Source organism: Mesoplodon mirus, assembly GCF_964341445.2.
Source record: "Mesoplodon mirus genome assembly, chromosome: 3".
Taxonomy (NCBI): domain Eukaryota; kingdom Metazoa; phylum Chordata; class Mammalia; order Artiodactyla; family Ziphiidae; genus Mesoplodon; species Mesoplodon mirus.
Window position 1 is genome coordinate 4,669,903 of NC_138978.1, and position 16,813 is coordinate 4,686,715.

Below are 16,813 nucleotides of genomic sequence, written 5' to 3' on the forward strand. Positions count from 1 at the left end.
CCTTTCTATAGCCGATGCACCCGTGGTGGCTCTTGTGAGACTGTCTCCACGGGACCATTGTCTGAGATCGAAGTTGGAGCCTGCACTCTCCACTGTCATGGAGAAGCAAACTCAAATTTACCAGGGCTTCTAAGAGCTATTCGGCCCCAGCCACTCCCCCTGCCCCAGACTTCTGCCCCATGGACCTTATCCTGACACCCTGCTTATGTAAGTGGTCACGTTGGCAGGATGCGGGTGCAGCTGCGACCCACTCAAGTAGCTTCCTCTACGCCTCGCCACAGTCGGCCACCTCCCTCCTCTCCTCCAAAGACCTGCTTTCTAGCTCAGCGCTTTCCCAGACTTGGTCCTTCCTCCTTAAGGGGCAACGTCCAACTTCTTCAATTTCAATAGCAGCCCCTTTCTGCCACTGAGCATGACAAACATATGGGTTCCAACAACTTTTCTTCTGCACGATTATCCTGTCAGCCCAGCCAATTCAGTTTATGACATCAGAATCACCTCCACCGAACAGACTGAAGCGGTAACCACGGGCTCATTCCGGCTATGATCATTAGCCATGGCAACCAAAACAAACCTTTTAAAAAAATCCTTTAATAATAATTGAGTAATATACTCATACATCTTTTTTAAAAAAATAAATTTGTCTATCTATCTTTCTATTTATTTATGGCTGTGTTGGGTCTTCATTGCTGTGCGCGGGCTTTATCTAGTTGTGCCAAGTGGGGGCTATTCTTCGTTGCGGTGCGCGGGCTTCTCATTGCGGTGGCTTCTCTTGTTGCGGAGCACAGGCTCTAGGTGTGTGGGCTTCAGTAGTTGTGGCTCGTGGGCTTCAGTAGCTGTGGCTCGCGGGCTCTAGAGCGCAGGCTCAGTAGTTGTGGCGCATGGGCTTTGTTTTGTTGCTCCGCAGCATGTGGGATCTTCCCGGACCAGGGCTTGAACCCGTGTCCCCTGCACTGGCAGGCGGATTCTTAACCACTGCACCACCAGGGAAGCCCTGTACTCATACATCTTTATGTAAAGATATACTCCTACATCTTTACATCTTTTGGGGATTATGGTTACATGTCTTCCTTGATAACGTTATTTAACATTTTTTTTTCCTGATAAAGCTAAATTTTGTTTTTCAGTTATTATAGGAACCACTGATAAGATGGCCTTTCTAAAACCAGAAAGGTCTTACCAGGGAGTTTATGTCAACCTCTGTAATAGCAGAGGGAGAAAGGAAAATGAATGGTCCAGGGAATACAGTAACAATCTCCACGAAACTCTTATGTAACAGCGTCCAAAAGAAAGGAGTTGATACTCTCAGAGTCAGACAATGAAGCCCCCTAAACAATCCTTGACTTAATGCCCTGCTTCCTATGGGGTCTGGACAAGCTCATTAGGAAGGCAGTGAAAAGTCCGATTCCCAAACTGGCTGCTGTCCACAGAGAGAGAAGATTTATGGGTATTAACAAAAGAAAGGAATGACAATAATCAATATGATGTGAACATGGCACAGAACAAGCCTATCGTATGATCTTAAGTCTCTAAAAGGCAAGAAATGGAGGTAGATTATGCAAGTAAAATAGGGATCTTCAAAATGGAGGGAGGAAGGCCACGGGGGTCCAGTCAAGACTCCAGTCACACACAGCCCTCGAGATGCAGACGAACCTCATCGTCTGTCTGGTCATAAACTCCCCTCACCCCCACGCTGGCTCAATGTGCAGGGCCCTGGAGGCCCCAGGACCCCAGCAACCTGAGCTTGGTGTTTTCCAGCATGAAATACAGACAGAGGAATTTATTCCCACATGGCCCTAAAGACAGAAAACAGAAGCAATTAAGCTAAGGACTCTGGGGTCTGAGGACTTGACCCCAAGCACTGGACCTCATGGCAAACCTCTCATTTCACACAGGGAGAAACTGAGCTAAGACTGGAGAAGTGGCTGGACCCGGGGTGCAGAACTGGGGCTGGGGGTGGAATCCAAAGCCAGAGCTCTTGACGCCAAGTGCAAGGTTCTCCCACGCTTCCCCCAGCATACGTGGAGCCCACGTGCCCTGTTGGCTGGAGGGTGGGGAGGGAAAGGGGATGCACACCGGAGCTGGGCACGGCACTCACTCCTTCTGGCCCCACAGTGCTGTCCAGGGCACCTTCACACAAGCCAAGACTCACAGGTGACTGGCCACACTGAAGCCACTGGGCCTCGGCCACAGGAGCAGGTGGATGGTATCAGCAGAGGGCCATTTCCAGAACCCATCTAACAGACCCCACCCAAACCCAGCCAGCCACCAGGGGCAATGCACTACCCGACCAAGCCAAGTGTTTCCCACACGGTGCCGAATGAGATGCTGAAGCAAAATTTAGTTCTTAACCTCACCTTGGTACACATACCACTTTGCACTTACATAGCAGGCTTGTCTTTCTCTAATAAATTAACATCTATTTCATATTTTTTCCATCATTTAACAACTTGGCGTGGTGGTTAGGGGACGTATCCTCATTTTCCAAATGAGAAAACTGCACATAGGTCAAAGGGCGAGCTCTGCGTCCTGTTATCACTGTGTCAGAGCCAGTATTTCCAACCTACGGGTTTCCCCACTTGACCTTTCAGTCTGTTCTTGGTACATACTCCTCCTGGAAAATTCCTACCCAATGAACTCTTATCGGTGAAAATGGAAAAGTACCCATGCAAGTTTCAGGCAGCAGTACCACGAACGTCACCCAGTCTGTCCCTCCCCTACAAGCTGTGATCCTCAGTGCAGGTCTGGGTGACAGGCCATACCAAGCCCCAAGGTCATCGAAGGTGTCCTTCTCCCTGTGGTCTTCTTCTTTTTTAAAAATAAATTAATCAACTAATTTATTTATTTATTTATGGCTGCGTTGGGTCTTCGTTGCTGCGCGCGGGCTTTCTCTAGTTGCGGTGAGCGGGGGCTACTCTTCGTTGTGGTGCGCGGGCTTCTCACTGCAATGGCTTCTCTTGTTGCACAGCACAGGCTCTAGGCACGCGGGCTTCAGTAGTTGTGGCTCGCGGGCTCTAGAGCACAGGCTCAGTAGTTGTGGCACACGGGCTTCGTTGCTCCGCGGCCTGTGGGATCTTCCTGGACCAGGGCTCGAACCCGTGTCTGCTGCATTGGCAGGTGGATTCTTAACCACTGCGCCACCAGGGAAGACCTCCCCCGTGGTCTTCTTAAAAGAGATCACCCCTTTCGTCTTAGGATGAGAACATTCTAAATCTTTCTGCTCATCCTGCAAAGCAAAAACACTCAGAAGTGGAATAAAAGATCCAGCTCAAAACCTCTCCTCAAAATGCCCCAGAGCCGGCATCTGGTTTTCACTCAGTATTTCTGGTTAGAAAATGTCTTATTTCTTTGGCAGCACTTTCTAGAAGTAGCAAAGTACTGGGAATCGTACAATATCTTGCAGGCATGTGTGAAATGGTCACAGCTGTGCTCCCTCATTTCACAGAAACATGGCCTGGAGACACATTTCCATACAATCCCAGTAAGCAATCACCGCGCACACCCAGATGGCCAATTTTATCACGGGACACAGAGGCTCAGGCTACTGTGATGTTGTCTTTCCCCCTCATTGCTCTGAATGCAGCAAAACTTCAGCCAGCAAATCAAAGACAGCACAGCATCAGACTGCCCCTGCCAGGCTCCCCCCCCAGCTCCCCGACCCTGAGCTCCACATGCCAAGGCCAACCTTTACGCAGACCTCCTCCAGTGCACTGGCTGGGATACCCGAGAAGGGAACCCGTTAGCACAGTTCAGGGCACCTCGGAGATTTTCAGCTCTCTCAGCATCTCACACCCCCCGACTTGGTTCAACCGGTGTCTCAAGTCTCTACCTCCACTGACCCAAAGTTAAGTACATTCCTGAAGCTGTCCTCCGCTAAAGGGGACAGCAGGAGGGAAGGAGAGGCGTTGGCATTTACAAGTATACTTTGAAATGTAGGATTCAAAGAGATGGGAGTCTTCTGAGTATCTGGACCTTTAAATGCTGTAGGGGTCTTAGAAAAATCCATTTTCTAGAACGTATTTGATCAGAAGCTCCTAACATCATGCTTCCCAGTTGTAAGCTAGCATTTGTTCTTTTTCTTTAGATTTTCAGGCTGCCTGCTGGGCTATCCCGGCCACAATGACAGAGTCTGGATGCTGAGCCCCTCATTAAACACCACTGAACAGGAACACCGAGCCACATTCAGTTAGCCCTTCGGTGTGACTGGCACCTCAAATTGACCGAGCTCTCCTTTTGCCACAGGACTGTGGCACGCACACAGAACAATTTGCCTCCCCGACACATCCAAGGAAAAGGAGACCATACAGGACTGAAAAGTAACTTTCAGACTCAGGTGTGTCCCTGGGGTCCACGACTCCAACTTCATCGGGGACTTGACTGATGTTAAAGGTGGTCACCCTGTTGCTGCGGAAACAGCCTGGTGACCGCTATTCACGGCACCGTCGTCCTGGGGTGGTGAAAGCACGCCCCTCACTTCACGCAGTCTGGAAACACCCCCAGCCCTCCGCGTTCTCTGGCTCTCTGTCTCGTAACTGGTCTGCAAGGAATCCTGTTGCCTCGGTGCGTGGGTAGGTGGCTGTCCTTTCCTGACACGGACCTCTGACTGATTTTCATGTGTCAAGGGCTTGGGCAGCAGGATCACAGGGAAAGGTCTCAGACAGCTGGCCAGCGTTTCTGCTCAGGAAGCCTCCTGGCTTCCGGGAGAACCAGGAGATTGGTTGTGCCTTTACTCCGGCTCACCACCAGCAGCTCTGCTGAGAGCTTTCCAGGCAGATCCTACTTTTGAGACACAGTAAGCAAAATGCTGTTCCACCCGATTCTGTACGTTATCACGATAAAAGGCCACCAGCACCAATTGTTTTAGACCTGCCGCCTGGTAATCGAGCCTCGCAACCCTCCCCTCCAGAACTGGCCCCGCTCGGCTCACCTTGGGGTTGGTTCGCTGCTGCAGCCTCCTCTCTTCCCTTTCTCTCTGCAGCCGCTCAAACTCTTCCCTGATTTCGGCTGGTGTCCTCCTCCTTTCCACAACCTGCAGGCAGAATCGGGAGGAGAGTCAGCAGAGGACGCAGAAAGCGAGGAAAACACACAAGAGCCGGCATCATTAACCGCGTCCCGCCTTCCTTTCCCCCAGGATGGTTAAGAGCCGCCAGTGAGACCGTGGGGATTTTCCCTTCCGACGGCCCGGTCCCTGGTGAAGCCAGGTTCACCGTCACGCCTGCTCAGTCCCAAGGCTGTGCTTTCCCTCAGCTCTCCAGAGACTGAAGCATTACTGTCTTCATTTTAGTCACTTATCTCCAAGGCTGCAGGAATCTTACAAAGAAAACATCACCTTAAGTGTCACAGTTTAGATTTCCTAATGAGCCCCAGGTAACACATGCTGAAAAGTGTCAAGATGGAGGCGAGGCCATCCACAGTGGCACTGGCACGTCTCCCTCGTGTGCTGGGGCCACCACCAGAGGTGCCCCTTGAGCATCCTGGACCAAGGAACCTTAAGCCATGAGGTCTGGGTGTTTTAGAATCAGGGGACTCTTCTAGTACTCAGGTACCAATCGGCAGACCACGCTAGCCCTTGGGGATGCACAGGGATGTCAGATCTGTGAGGAGGTAAGGCATCCCACATCAGCCTTTCTGAGCTCATCACGAAAGCAAGACAGCCCAGTTGAGATTTCAAACAGGCAGGGAAGGGCCACGGGGGCCTCGGGTACCATGCCCGTGAGAGAGGAAAGCAGACCACGTCATTTCCAAGGGCCCCGAACGCTATGGCCTGTGAGAAACACAGAGAGTGGGAGCAGGACAAACATGACCCAAGTCACTGGACGCATGACGGGGGAAAAGGCCTAACAGCACTGACCCTGTATTAGTGGCAGAAATACCAGGGAGTCCTGAGGCTGCTCAGAGAACACCTACAAAGGTAGGTTAGGTGAGAAAAAGCTATCTTGGAAATCAGAAGTTTTAAAAATTATTCAAAAAATGCATGCTTATAGTAAAAAGTCAAAATAGTACAGAAGGATATGAAGCAAAAAGTACAATTCCTCCTCACCCCCACTCCTCCTTCTCACAGGCTAACATTTAATTTTTTATGTGTCTTCCTAAAAACCTATGCATATGTATGTATGTATATATATTACAGTAAATGGGGTTTTGTGCACTTGATTTTATTACTCAGCAATACAGAAAAATAAATACAAGAACTGGCCTATCCAAAAATACTGAGAAATTTGTTCACTATCACTTTCAGCAAGTACGCAGAAAAAAATAACAAAAACATTTTCTCCTCTCCCATATAAATTGTTAATTATCAAAAAGGGGGAGGTGTTTCTTTTAAAGGAAGTTTTAAAATAAAAACAGTTAAAATAATCCAAGAACAAACTGAAAGTCCAAATGGCACGACAACGATTGCTCTGTGACCTCACAAAAACATTCTCAGTTATATTTAACCAACGTGGCACGCTCACTCTGCTAGTTCTTATTTCGCTTCCCCAAAGTTACCCCATCTTGGACTGACGGCGTGCTTCCTCCATGGGGCCCAGAGCAGAACAAGATTTGCTTTCAGGAATTCTAGCTGTTGGACCTTTGCAAATGACTTTCTCTCTGCCACACTCTGTGACAGATGAAGAGGCAAATATTCCAAAGGTGTTAAGTCATCCCATTTCTAGCCATATTTTACAGAAGTTCTGCAAACAGCTGGTACATAATCAGAGCTAACTGCAAAGTCAAAATGGCTGGCCCCTCTGAAGCCATGAAGAACTTGGCCAGGCATCTCATTCTAGCTCCCACAGGCCCTGACGGCCTTTACTATTTATACTTTCTTTACACAGGGTACATCATGGTGGAGAATGGAAGAAAGCTAAGCCAGCTGCAAGTCACTTTTTCTCCCTTGGGTAACTCTCAGACATCTGCACCCCAAAACTGCATTACGGTTGGAAAGTACTAGACATTTTCTTTTCTTTTTTCTTCTTTTTTAAAATTTAATTTTATTTTTTTATACAGCAGGTTCTTATTAGTTATCCATTTTACACACATCAGTGTATGTATGTCAATCCCAATCTCCCAATTCAGCACACCCCCACCCCCATCCCCCTGCCACTTTCCCCCCTTGGTGTCCATATGTTTTTTCTCTACTTCTGTGTCTCAATTTCTGCTCTGCAAACCGGTTCATCTGTACCATTTTCTAGGTTCCACATATATGAGTTAATATACGATATTTGCTTTTCTCTTTCTGACTTACTTCACTCTGTATGACAGTCTCTAGATGCATCCACGTCTCTACAAATGACCCAATTTCGTTCCTTTTTATGGCTGAATAATATTCCATTGTATATATGTACCACAACTTCTTTATCCATTTGTCTGTCGATGGGCATTTAGGTTGCTTCCATGGCCTGACTATTGTAAATAGTGCTGCAATGAACACTGGGGTGCATGTGTCTTTTTGAATTATGGTTTTCTTTGGGTATATGCCCAGTAGTGGGATTGCTGGATCATATGGTAATTCTATTTTTAGTTTTTTAAGGAACCTCCACACTGTTCTCCATAGTGGCTGTGTCAATTTACATTCCCACCAACAGTGCAAGAGGGTTCCCTTTTCTCCACACCCTCTCCAGTATTTGTTGTTTGTAGATTTTCTGATGATGCCCATTCTAACTGGTGTGAGGTAATACCTCATTGTAGTTTTCATTTGCATTTCTCTAATAATTAGTGATGTTGAGCAGCTTTACATGTGCTTCTTGGCCATCTGTATGTCTTCTTTGGAGAAATGTCTGTTTAGGTCTTCTGCCCATTTTTGGATTGCGTTGTTTTTTTAATATTGAGCTGCATGAGCTGTTTATATATTTTGGGCATTAATCCTTTGTTCGTTGATTCACTTGCAAATATTTTCTCACATTCTGAGGGTTGTCTTTTCGTCTTGTTTATGGTTTCCTTTGCTGTGCAAAAGCTTTTAAGTTTCATCAGGTCCCATTTGTTTATTTTTGTATTTATTTCCATTACTCTAGGAAGTGGATCAAAAAATATCTTGCTGTGATTTATGTCAAAGAGTGTTCTTCCTATGTTTTCCTCTAAGAATTTTAGAGTGTCTGGTCTTACATTTAGATCTTTAATGCACTTTGAGTTTATTTTTGTGTATGGTGTTAGGGAGTGTTCTAATTTCATTCTTTTACATGTAGCTGTCCCGTTTTCCCAGCATCATTTATTGAAGAGACCGTCTTTTCTCCATTGTATATCCTTGCCTCCTTTGTCATAGATTAGTTGACCATAGACATTTTCAATGTTTTTTTGTCAACAGAGTGTATCATATGCCACCCATGTATCCATATATCTGTACTGTGCACCTTGATCATTTACCAACTAGGTCTACCCTGTGCTTGTCAGGATGCTTTACTCTGTAGATGAGGCCTCTGTAGAGAGACCTGTGAAACCAGGCGGCACAGAGGGAAGAGGACAGAGACCCAGGCTCTCCGACACCACCTCAACCTCCCGGGAGACCTCAGGTGAGTCACTTCACTCTCTAAGCTTCAGTTTCCTCCTATAAATGAGGGGGATTAAAACTACACGATTCCTGAGGTGCTGTCTGGTTTGAAAATTCTATGATTCTAGTGAGTCAACTTTTTATTTTGGAATAACTTTAGAAAATGATTTAGAACTTTAGAGAAGTTACAAAAATACAGAAAGCTCTTGTCTACCCTTCACCGAGCCTCCCCCAAATGTTAACGTCTAACAGAACCATGGAACAAACATCTGTCAAATCTAGGAAACCAAGATTAGTACATTACTACTAACTAAACCCAGACGTCTGGGATTTCACGAGTCTTTCCGCGAACGTCGCTGTTATGCCCTAGGATCTGATCCAGGACCCAGGACCCAGGATTGTATTTAGTCACATGTCTTGTTAGTCTCCTCCCATCTGTGGGAGTTTCTGTCTTCGTTTTCATGACCTTGGCCATATTACAGCTCTTAATGCAGGGTGGCTTTCCTAGACACTATAAGAATGTCAGGCAGATTGAGTCCGGTTCCTCCGCCGCCGCCCGCAAAGCCACTGCCCGTGTCACCGCCGCCTCTGAACCGGCTGTATGATTAGGCCACAATCTTCAATGAGTAGACATATACCTCAGTTCTGTGGTGTTCCTGGTCACACATTTATGGAGTTTCTGAAGGGCAGTGGAGATTACTGCCAGGCACAGAATGACCTCTAGGCAGACAAGTGAACTGTAGAGCTTCATTATTACTCCACCAAGAAGCCCCCATAAGAGTGGTGAACCTGGACACAGAAGTGTTGAATTGAAATCCACAGAGCATTTTTTACAAGAGTTCTGACCTGGATGGGGTAAACCTCAGTGCACTTCCTTTCTGTTGCCTCAGTATTTATTACTGCAGAAGAATTGCTGCTTCTTGTTAGGGGTTCCTTTCATTTCCCATTACTCCCAACTTCATATTCAAAACCACTGAGAATTTCAAGTGGAGTATATTGAAGTAGACTCAGTTTCTTTGCACCATTTCTGAATTCAATTTTTAAAATTCTTTCATAACCCTACTGAGTGTTTTTTAACTAAATTAACATGGATCGAATGAGCTGCCCAGCTCCTCTGGAAATCACTTACGAGAACATGAGATTTCTTATGACACACAATCCAACTAATGCGACCTTAAACAAATTTATAGAGGAACTTAAGAAGTACGGAGTTACCACAATAGTAAGAGTATGTGAAGCAACTTATGACACTACTCTTGTGGAGAAAGAAGGCATCCATGTTCTCGACTGGCCTTTTGATGATGGTGTACCACCATCTAACCAGATTGTTGATGATTGGTTAAGTCTTGTGAAAATTAAGTTTTGTGAAGACCCTGGTTGTTGCGATTGCTGTCCATTGTGTTGCAGGCCTTGGGAGAGCTCCAGTGCTTGTCGCCCTAGCGTTAATTGAAGGTGGAATAAAATATGAAGATGCAGTACAGTTCATACGACAAAAGCGGCGTGGAGCTTTTAACAGCAAGCTTTTGTATTTGGAGAAGTATTGTCCTAAAATGCGGCTGCACTTTAAAGATTCCAATGGTCATAGAAACAACTGTTGCATTCAATAAAACTGGGGTGCCTGATGCCATCGCTTGGAAGTGGAACCTAGACAGGACAGAATTTGTTGTACATGTTAGCCAGCACGTTGGCTTGGTGAAGTCTGATGAAGCTTCCACAGCAGTGTGGAAAGCAGTTTTACCAGGCCACAAAGCTGGCAGAATTGCAACCTCTACGTTTGGGTTATGATCAACCTACTTGGACACTTAGCAAAGGATTCTCGCTGTTCATCATTTAAAATGTGCTCATCGTTTGTACCAACTGACCTTTCCTGAAAAAAAAAAGGGAAAAGTGAGATATGGATAAAGGTAAAGGACTGCAGACAAAAAGTAAAGTGTGGATGATCCGGGCCAAAGGCTGCTCCTCTAAATGTAATCTGATGTCTGCAAGCCCCCTCCGACTTGTATGGTTTTCCACTCCACCTGCCAGCTGTTACCAGACTCAATACTGTCTGAACATTCACAGCTCAAAGCTGGATTTCTGCCATTCTGAAGAGGCCAACTTCATTTGAAACATGGGTAATCGCACAAACACTGAGACTTTAAGAACTCAAATGGCTGGTGTTACGAGCTGGGAATGGTTGCATCTCATTCCTTTGGAATCCTGCCAGAGCATGAGGAAGTCTCTTGAAGGTTAAAAAAAAGAGAACAGACAAAGGCTAAAAACCTACCTAGTGCCTGAAAACAGGGTCAACACTTGATGCAACCTACAAATGCTCAGTTTCATCCCCAGCCTCCACCAGCAGAAAGGGGATGATGTCAGAGCTGGGACAGGAGTGACTGCCACGTCTGTGGCTGCTTTGGCATTTTGGGATTAAAGGCGTCCCAAACAGTACGGGCTTCACCCGTGTCCTCCATCCCTCCCTGACTACCCATGGGTTTAGACTGACAGACACGTGGCAGATGGACACCGGTCAGCAAGTGGAAAAGTTTAATAGTCTAAAAATACTAGCAACAGCGTGAAGGGAACACAGCTTCCTCCCTGGGGTGGAGGCTGTGACTGAAACGGGAGAACCCTCATACTGAGAAAGCCACCAGCTGCAGAATTCCTCAAGGGAACGGTGATGCCAGCTCCATAAAGCGCTCGAGTTCAGCAAGACTTTTTCCTTCACGGTATGAACAGCGGGCTCAGTTTTCCTATTATACGTTAGGCACCCATACATCTCTTCTCAGTAAGTATCTGAGGAGGTACCTTCCTGTAGTTTTCCTTTAAGGCATTTTTATCATCAGTGAAGGCTTAGTATTGATGCAAAAAAAAAAAAAAAAAAAAGCCAATTCTGATCGATGAGAACCTGATTCCCTTAAAGTCGTCTACTAAAAAATATGAATATAAAAGCTTATCCAGTCACCATCTATGACTGCCTGCATACTTTTATAATCACGACAGTGTGTATGGTTTTTCTCTGTTTCTAATGGGGAGATAATTTGGTTTGGTGATAGGAAACCACGCGATATTCTGCCAGGAAGACGTCACCCCGCTGCTCCACTGAGTGGGAATAATGCTGCTGGGAATGAACCCTAGACTCTGAGGAGGGGATACATAGGAGAGGCCTGCAGCTTTTCAGTGGCCCTGACTGTTGCCATGAAAAACTGCAACCAACCCACGGCTTCAAAACACAAGGGCGCTTTAACCTGGGGCTTGAGGAGAAACTTAGTAAATTCAACAGGATTCTATTTTCCTTTTTTGATGAAAAAAATTCTAAGCCACTAGACCCAACACTTTGCTACCATGAACTAATGTGACATGATGCACTGCTATTTCCACTGAGCCAAAGGCCAGAAGCCAAACACCCGCTGGGAGCCAGGCGGGGCGTGGGACGGGTGGAGGGAGCGGCAGGGGCCGAGGCAAACTGGGCAGCACGATCCAGTCCCACGGCAGGCGCTCCTCAGACCTGGGTGACTGTTGCCTCAGAGGGGAATTTAGGCACAGTGTTACCAGGTCTTCTGATTTTTCCAGAGACGATAAGAGACTGGATTTTCCTGCAAAGCCTCCTAAGTTTCAAATGTCAGCAACTATAATTCACTCTGTGGGCAACCAAAACATGGCTATAGGTTGGAAATGGCCCATAAGCCACCAATATCAAGCAGTGGTGAAAAGGGCAACAGAACCCCATTTCATTTCTGTTCCAGTCCGTATCCAAAGGCCTTTAGAAGGTTTTCATCCTAAAATTAGAATAGACAGTCATGCACGTGCGAAAGTGAATACCAAAAGAACTTCAAGGGAAAACTTACATGACGGTGAAAAAATAACTCAGTGATAGTTAATTTAACGTCAACAGCCTACCAGAATTCCTTGGGCATCAGAACCAAGTTTCTGTAATGAAATTAAGTAATAACACCTATATGTTCTTACAGCAATACAGAGTTTTATAACAAATTTTCATATTAATTTTTCTACTTGATCTGCGTATCATTATTTTTTAGGTCATAACACGGAAGTACAAAGCAGTCAAATGACTTGCCCAAGGCTCTAAGACTACTCAGTGGCAGAGTGAAAGAGAACGGAACCTTCTGAATTTCAGTGATAGTTCCCACAGGGTATGGCTGTCCAGGTAACCTATTTCATAGATACCTGCTATTTATTTTGTTTTACTCACTATATTTATAACATTCTAATAGTACAGCCCATTAGAGCTGGAAGGGTCATTATAGACAATTTAATCCAATAGTTCTCAACTTCTCTGTGCTTCCGTTTTGTTCACACGCACAACACAGCACCAACAAACACTTCCCAGATTCAGTAACCTCGGGTGGAGAGAGGGGCTCTGGGCCGTGGAGGGTGGAAGGAAGTGCACGTGTGGGAGGAGGGTACGTGTAGGAACTGTGCCCTTTCTGAAACCATCTACCATCACCCCCTGACCGGCCTGCTCCCTCCCCTGGATTAAAAATTACTGGTCTAGTCCATCCCTCTTACTATTCACCTGATGGGTTAGGAAACGGAGGGCAAGTTGGATGACTAACTGTCCCAAGTTCACAGAGTTACAAAGTGGCAAAGCCAAGTGTAGAAGCCAATTCCTTAAACCAAAATATAAAGGCGAGATGAGGACTCTGATGTCTTCAAATATTCTCAAAGGCACCACTGCAGGTTGCGGGATTTGGGGGTTGTTGTTCTGTAGCTGTTGAGTGACATTCCTGGGACACCAGACACAAAGCTTCTCTTACCTCCCATCCTTCCATTTCCAGTCCTCTCTTGCCATAGATATCGTAGATGGCCCTGGTTTGGGGGTCACTGAGCACTGCAAGTTAAAAACCAAATATGTTTACAAAGCACAAAATTCACCTTTCAGTCCTGACCACAATACACCAGGCAAGGCCACCTCTTCTTGTTCTTCTCTTTCCAGCCACAACCTTCCCAGAGACCCCATCATTCCCAATGTCTTTCCTCCTAATCGCTCCCCAGATCCAAGCGAGGACATGTTTAAAGGTGGCTAGAACTGAGAAACATTGGATTTCTCGTGTCCAAGCTACTCTTCGTTTCGTTGTGAGGTGCACTGACCCAGCATCTCTAAAGGACAGTTGTTTTTAAAAGTACCTAGTGAGTTTCCGCCACAGTCTATAAAGTATCTTGGCTTGAGAGAGTGAATTCCAGTTTCTAGCAGAGCCTAATGTAAAACTAGGGACAGGCTCTGACCAGAAAAATCTGACTTATTATTATGTAGGGGTTTGTTTGTTTGTTTTTGGATGCCTCTCTTCTTTATTTGTAAATCATTTTTAAAAGACACAAACACCTCTCCCTATGGTGTCGGCCACGTCACCTAAAGTACATCAGAAGAAGACTGTTCAGTGAGGGTGAGAGCTGTTCAAAGGACCTGCAAAGCGAACCTGAACCTCCGTACAGCAAACAGCCGTCACCTCCCTCCTCTGCTGGGCCAACCTCTGTTCAAGCCCTTTGAATCTTTCCCCGCCTGAGATTTCCCATATATTTTTAGGCCTAATTAAAAAATGATGTAAATGACTCTGTCCATATTCAAATCTAACGAGGAAGAAAGAAACGCAGACGACCGGAAAACCTGGGAGCCAGACTTCTTGAGCTGATCTCTAGGATTTAATAAGCAATTATTTATTCACCATCTCAGTCTCCGTTTAGGCCAAACTCCCTGGAGCCAGGTCTGCTGCTGCAGCATCTTCACAAGCGCTGGTAGGGTTTTTCTGTTAACTCTTCCCCAAATCTCCAAAACAATACAATCCAGTATGTGGGTAATTCAGACAACCAAATACAATAAAAGGAACGAGTTTTTGGTCAAGCTTTATTCAGACCAGACAAGTAGCCTGAAAAGTTACATGTGGTGAAGACACAGGCTGACTGTACACACATATGTGCCACAGTCTCAGTTTTACTGGTCATTGAAATCTAACTTTCTGGTAAAACTATAGTGAATACAGCAATACGCTTTTAGGCTCACAATAAGAAGGGTTTATTTTGTAAAGAAAATCTAATTTTCGGTCTACCTAATTAAAGAGCAAACCACCAAATGGCTCTGGAATGAGTAACTTACTTTACTTGGCATAGATCCTAAGAGTGATTTCATATTTTTTTAATTTTAATTTTAAAAATCGTGGTATAATACACACAACATAAAACTGATCATTTTAACCATGTTTAAGTGTACAATTCAGTGGTGTTAAATAAATTCGCAATGTTGTGTAACCACCACCACAATCTATTTCTAGAACTTTTTCATCATCTCAAACAGAAACTGTACTTATTAGTGATTTTAATATTTCATAAACAAAATATATGACACAACTTTTCCTGAAATACATAAGATATAAATATAAAAATCTGAATTACTTGATTCTATTTCCTGTTAGGCTCCTGAACACCATTTCTTCCTTTTGTTAGTACCTTTCCTTAACTGAATGCTTCAGAACCAATAAAATCACTTCCAGATGGAATAAACGTTCTTTGTATCTTCTCACAAAAAAAAGAGAACAAAGAGGGCTTGTCTGTAGTGATCAGCCTTTTACCTCTAAGAGTTCCCTTTAGAAGAAAACTAGTAAATGATTTAAAGCTGGAGTATTCCCTTGCAATTCAGACGCTGGGCTATTACTTCACCTGTAGCCTCATTTTCTACTTACTGGACATGTATTGATTTCCAAAGCAAAATACTACTCTTCCAAAGGTCCCTGTCAGTAAAAAGCACTAAACTAACCACCTTTTATACACCTCTAAGGACTCTCTTTTTCTATCCTCTACAAATCAAGCCTCTTAAAAATCGAGTGTCTGCTACCAGGGTGTTTCTATAGCGCCAAGCCCCGCACTGACCTTCATAAGCCTGGTGAACGAGGTTAAACAGTCGCTCCGCCTGCAATTTGAGCTCCGGGTCTCTATGCTTGTCAGGATGGTAAAGCATACACAGCCGGCGGTAGGCCGCTTTCAGCTCTTCCGAAGAGGCCTACAGAAGGAAAAATCCAATTAGAGAGCAATCAATGCTACTTAAATATTATCATGATCAGAATCAGCCTTGAAATGGGAAGCTGTCAGCCACTTTCCAACATGTTTGCTCTCTACATATAGGACATAATGAAGTTATGCTTTATTACTTCAATAAGGCCCCCTTTTTCCACAGTTAATAAAGTGATCAATTATGTACATCGATAGCAACAGTGTTTTGCTGGGAAATGCTGCTATCAGATGAAATGAAAGCTTGTGTCCCTACCCTGGTTCTCTGAGCGGAAATGAGAAACGTCACAGAGACCTGCTTGCTCTTTAACCCGAGTTATTTAAAGTCAATCCCGCCAAGGTACTCTCAACAAAGAACCTGTTCAGAAAGGAAGAAAGCTATAGACCATTAGACAGAAATGCCATGCATTTAATCTGTTTTCTGACAAAGGAAACTCAATGAATATTCACCCTTAAAAAATCAAAGACATGGGCTTCCCTGGTGGCGCAGTGGTTGAGAATCTGCCTGCTAATGCAGGGGACACGGGTTCGAGCCCTGGTCTGGGAGGATCCCACGTGCCGTGGAGCAACTAGGCCCGTGAGCCACAACTACTGAGCCTGCGCGTCTGGAGCCTATGCTCTGCAAAAAGAGAGGCCGCGACAGTGAGAGGCCTGTGCACCGCGATGAAGAGTGGCCCCCGCTTGCCACAACTAGAGAAAGCCCTCGCACAGAAACGAAGACCCAACACAGCAAAAATAAATAAATTAATTAATAAACTCCTACCCCCAACATCTTCTTAAAAAAAAAATCAAAGACATAAAATTGTCAAATCAACACACATTTCCATTCAACCTCTAATTCTAAAAGGTAGCACATAAAGCAGGCAAAAATGCTTTACTATCCTACAGTAAAAAGCCTTCCCACCCCCAAAACCCAAAGGGTCAGTACCCAACACATATACCTCTCCAATTCTTGTAGGTAATCAATCTGAGGGGAAAATGCACCATAAGAAGAGCACAGATGACACAAAGAGTGAAATGGGCTCTGGGTGTGTTTTAACTGCACAGGAGGGAGGGAGGAAGAGGGATGATAGAAATCCACTTTCTACTTCGCCTGCCTCTCAGCCGCCAAGTTCTCAGAAACAGACTTCATCAGAGGCTCTAGGAACACTGTGCCAGCTCTCTGGCAGGGCCCTCAGGTGTGTTTTGGGGAAGTACTATGTCTGATATTATACCAACCCCAGGGACCATTTTGGTCTGTCAGAGGTGATGCCAAATGGACAGCTCTGTCCAGATGATCTGTCAAGTAAATAACATTTTATTTTGCGAGGCAACCCCACCGTTTTGAAAACAGAAGCAAATTCTGGG

The 16,813-nt window shown here is 45.3% G+C and overlaps 2 protein-coding genes and 1 pseudogene across 3 annotated transcripts in view; 2 read left to right on the forward strand and 1 right to left on the reverse strand.

Moving 5' to 3' along the window:
- Window positions 1-16,813, reverse strand: part of DNAJC11 (DnaJ heat shock protein family (Hsp40) member C11) — a 73,631-nt gene that overhangs the window by 30,811 nt on the left and 26,007 nt on the right. Inside the window, exons 2-4 of the mRNA XM_082615290.1 lie at window positions 15,329-15,458; window positions 13,225-13,298; window positions 4,928-5,029 (exon numbers count right to left, since the gene is read on the reverse strand). Coding sequence (XP_082471416.1) covers window positions 4,928-5,029; window positions 13,225-13,298; window positions 15,329-15,458 — 306 coding nt within the window. The remainder of the gene's footprint in view (window positions 1-4,927; window positions 5,030-13,224; window positions 13,299-15,328; window positions 15,459-16,813) is intronic.
- On the forward strand, window positions 8,023-9,204 carry LOC309800962 (uncharacterized protein). The gene has a single exon (XM_082615295.1). The coding sequence runs from the start codon at window positions 9,069-9,071 to the stop codon at window positions 9,189-9,191; it is 123 nt and encodes a 40-aa protein (XP_082471421.1). The 5' UTR covers window positions 8,023-9,068; the 3' UTR covers window positions 9,192-9,204.
- LOC309800961 (protein tyrosine phosphatase type IVA 1-like) lies at window positions 9,549-10,173 on the forward strand (annotated as a pseudogene). Its single transcript has one exon. The product of its transcript is annotated as a protein tyrosine phosphatase type IVA 1-like (transcript).